This window comes from Arachis duranensis, chromosome 6 (genome assembly GCF_000817695.3).
Source record: "Arachis duranensis cultivar V14167 chromosome 6, aradu.V14167.gnm2.J7QH, whole genome shotgun sequence".
Taxonomy (NCBI): domain Eukaryota; kingdom Viridiplantae; phylum Streptophyta; class Magnoliopsida; order Fabales; family Fabaceae; genus Arachis; species Arachis duranensis.
In genome coordinates, this window is record NC_029777.3 from 6,423,758 (window position 1) to 6,427,923 (window position 4,166).

General features: G+C 40.5%; 1 protein-coding gene across 1 annotated transcript; it reads right to left on the minus strand.

Annotated features, from left to right (window-relative positions):
- Positions 1-1,483: 1,483 nt before the first annotated feature.
- LOC107492270 (uncharacterized) lies at positions 1,484-4,166 on the minus strand. The gene is made up of 5 exons (XM_016113274.1): positions 3,860-4,166; positions 3,323-3,366; positions 2,819-3,124; positions 2,472-2,754; positions 1,484-2,307 (listed from the first exon to the last, which is right to left on the minus strand). Exons 1-5 carry the CDS (start codon positions 4,164-4,166, stop codon positions 1,484-1,486), a joined length of 1,764 nt encoding a protein of 587 aa, XP_015968760.1.

Consider the following 4,166-nt stretch of genomic DNA (forward strand, 5'->3'; position numbering starts at 1 on the left):
TTAGCCTTGTCGAATCTTGTGGGTGAAGATAATGATGAAGGTAACCAGGACATGGATGCGGGTAATGATAATATGGATGGGGGTAACCAGGATACTGACGAGGGTAGTCAGGATATGGATGAGGACAATGAAGATCAGGAGCCACATATATCACTTCCAAATCCGCCTCAAGAAGAACAACCTCAGCCCTCAACCCAGTATCAACCTCAGACACAGTTCACCCCATCATTTCCAATGCAGCAACAATATTGGGGTATGTCACAGTTTGAAACAGGTGAAGGAGGTTCTTTTAGCCATTTGCTTGGGTTAATGGCTGCAGATGCAGCACATTCACAATATGGCCATCAGCCTGAGTTCATGCCAGGCAGGTATCCACTGGATGCGAGGTATCCAGGCCATACCTCATCCGTTACTTCTGGAGGGTTCGTATCTGTCGACTCTAGTAGGAGTGAGGGTGGTCGCAGTGTCCTTAATAGTCAAAATCCTAGCCGTCTTAACATGGGACTTATTGAGGAAGACACTAACACACTCGAACGAGAAACCGATGCCTATCTAATTGACGACCCAGATGACAAAGGCGATGATAAGGAGGATGATATTGAAGAGTTTGATGAGGATGAAGAATCTCGTAACGATGGTATTATGTTTAATATTTTACTTTATGTATTCCATATTTGAATGTATCTTGTTTGCATAATTAGCCTCTCTATTTGGATTTTTTTTTCTTGATTTGTTGTATCTATGTTGGTTATGAATATGTAATATGCTGCATCTAGTTGTTTATTCCTTCATTGTATATAGGTCAGGCACACAGTCCGGATGACAACATCAAAGGTTACAATCTACGGATCGATCCCCTACGTCGGAGCGCTAATCGTTTCACTCCTTCTGTCTTTAAAAAAGCGGCAAAAAAATGCAAAAACTTTGTGAAGGATGTAAAGTGGAGAATGAGAAAGTAGTTGTTTAGTTTTTTTAGGATAATTTGTATATGTTGGAAACTATGTAGTAATGACTTAATGTAGTTTTTAGTATACTTTGTAATGTTTAGAGTAATTTCTTTGTGTTGGACATTATGTAATAATAAATAGCACTAATGGTAAGATTATATTCTATGTTTATTGTGCTTATCGTGTATTGATATTGTTAATGTATTAATGATATTTATGTATTAATGTATTGATCTATAGATGTATTAATGATATTGATGTATTGATGTAATGTTGTATCGATGAATTAATGATATTGATGTATTGATGTATTCATATATTGATGTATTGATGTATTAATGATATTGATGTATTGATGAATTAATATGCTCATACAGAGCTTGATGTATTGATGTATTGACCATGATATTATATAATGCCACAGATATGTTATAATACTAGATTGTGATAAATTATAAGGTTACATATAGTAGGTCATGCTAATTAAATTTGCTCATTCAGGTTATATTATACAATCTCATGTTAAACATATGAACCTAGGGAGCACCTCTGTTGGTGTTCGAACTACCTGTCTGACGGCATCTACTACGACTATGTCCTTCAGCCCCACATAGAGTACATCGCCTAGGACGACGTAACATCCGCGTGTCCATCTCATTCAGAAAACGCGTCATCCTTGGGCGACCCTTCGTTACCCGTCTCAGGTACGGATTTGGAATGAACCGAGGTCCGTTGTAAGCAGGCCATGTAGCAGGATTACCTAGTGGCCTAAACCTTGCTCGGTACACCCGCCGCACTTGGTCCATCTTATACACATCATCAACATACAGTTGCCAATCCAGTCGCTGGTTGGCACAACATGCGAATACATGTCTGCAGGGGATCCTGTCCACCTGGAACTCACCACAGTCACATCGTAGGCCACGTAGATCGACTGCAAACTCCATTCCGCTTGGCATCTCCCGAACCTCAAAGACCTCATTCTGGCAGTCAAAGCAACTAACCTGAATATTTCCTGATGCAAGTTGGTTTACATGCAACTTGGAGGTCACGATATCAGAGAACACATGGCCAGCATTGATCCTTACTTCCGCCTCCGCTCTTTTTCGGGTGAATAACTCATTTAGCCTGTAGAATGTTGCCTTCACAAGAGCAGTAATGAGGAGATTGTGTGAACCCTTCAAAACTGAATTAATGCACTCCACAAGATTCGTTGTCATGTGCCCCCATCGATACCCACCATCAAAGGCCAATGCGTACTGCTCGCGAGGAATTCGGTTTAACCAGTTTGTGTACGCCTCACCACGTTCCCGTAACCGCTCGTAACGCACCTCATACTCCCGCACCGTCCTAGAATATCCTGGTAGATCACAACATATGCAAAGCAAAGAAATGGAGGTCAGTAGATTTATGTAAGGAAAATATAAAAAATTGCTTAAATTTCATAAATGGTTACCGATGTTCATGACCAATTTTTTGAGGTACGGTGCCTTGAACTTTCTCAAAAAGTTTGATTCTATATGCCTGATGCAAAACATATGAAAAGCTCTTGGAGGTGACCACGCTCCGTGAGACCGTGACTGCGTTCCACAGTTGCATTTATGGATTCGTGCCTGTCGGATATTAGACCCACACCATCACGAGTAACAACATGTTGACGAAAGTTACTAAGGAAAAAATGCCATGCATCAGAGGTCTCTCCCTCCACAATAGCAAATGCAATTGGGACGATATTGTTGTTGCCATCTTGTGAAACTGCCACAAGCAAACAACCCTTATACTTTCCGTATAAGTGAGTCCCATCCACCTGTATAATTGGCTTACAATGTCTGAATGCCCTAATACAAACTCCAAAATACACGATGCATTACCCGAATATCACCCACCAACTCATCGCCTTGATATGCAGGCATAGTCTCAAAATGAACAACAGCTGATGGCTCCTTGTGACACATGGCCTCAAACCATATTGGCAACGCTTTATACGATGCCTCCCAACCACCAAATATTTTTTCAACTGCCTTTTGCTTAGCCAACCATGCTTTCCGGTAACTGACGGTGTAGTTGAACTTCGATTGGATTTCTGCTATAACCGATTTTACCTTCAAGGATGGGTCAGCCTCAACCAGTGGCTTTATTGCTTCTGCAATTGTGATAGAATCTAGTTTCGAATGATCCTGTGAAATGGTGGCTCTTGTACATGTGTGACTACTATTATACCTCCTTATAACCCAACAGTACCTCCTGCTGATCAAACTAACCCTAATAAGCTAATCACACCCTGACCCATACTGTGTACACTTGGCATAAAATGTCAACGGCTCAGACTCAAACACCCAGTAGTCTACGCTTCGTCGTATGCTATAGTCTTTTACCGCCTTACCTACGCCAAATTCACCGTCTTCCACAATAGGAATTTCTGATGGGACAACAAGCACAGAAAAAATTTCATTAACACATACATATTTCAAAAACGATTGTAAAGGTTAATCAAATTTCACTTAATCCAGTATGCTATAACTCCAAACCTAACAACATGTTATGATGTCACTCCATACAAATAAATAACAACAGCAGCATATTTAAAAAGCAATCCGCATTTTCCAGTTCGACCGGCATACCAAACGAACCGGACCGGTCAGGCTGATTCGACCGGCAAACCATTAAACCGGACCATTCCGGTCCGGTTCATGGGATTTGAACGGTAAAAAGGAAGGCACCAGTGCAAATAATTATTACAAACTCATTCAATCCGTAACAACCACACTATGGACAATTTAATTATTAATTTCTAATTAATACTTCTAGCATATAAAAGTAAAAAAATAAATAAAATCAAATACCCCTAAACTTGCTAACTCATAATTGAATCAATGTCTAACTAAAAAAGGACTAACACAACGTTTACGTACCTGCAGTCATATATTCTGAAAATTCTGGAACATGCATGACTTCCAGGTCTAAAACTCGTATGAAGGATGGCTCCTCAAACGGAACTTCGTTCGCGAGTGCATTTGCCACTTCTGTGACATCTGGGGCCATGGGTCCGTCACCTTGATCTTCATCTCCATTTGGAGCAACAAATTCATAGTTGCTTTCGAACTCTTCTTCACTGTCACTATTATAATCTTCCCGTAGAATATTCCGGTCGGCCTCAGATTGTTCAAACTCAACATACAACTCGATGAACGAGATCTGGGACCGGTTTTCAATATACAT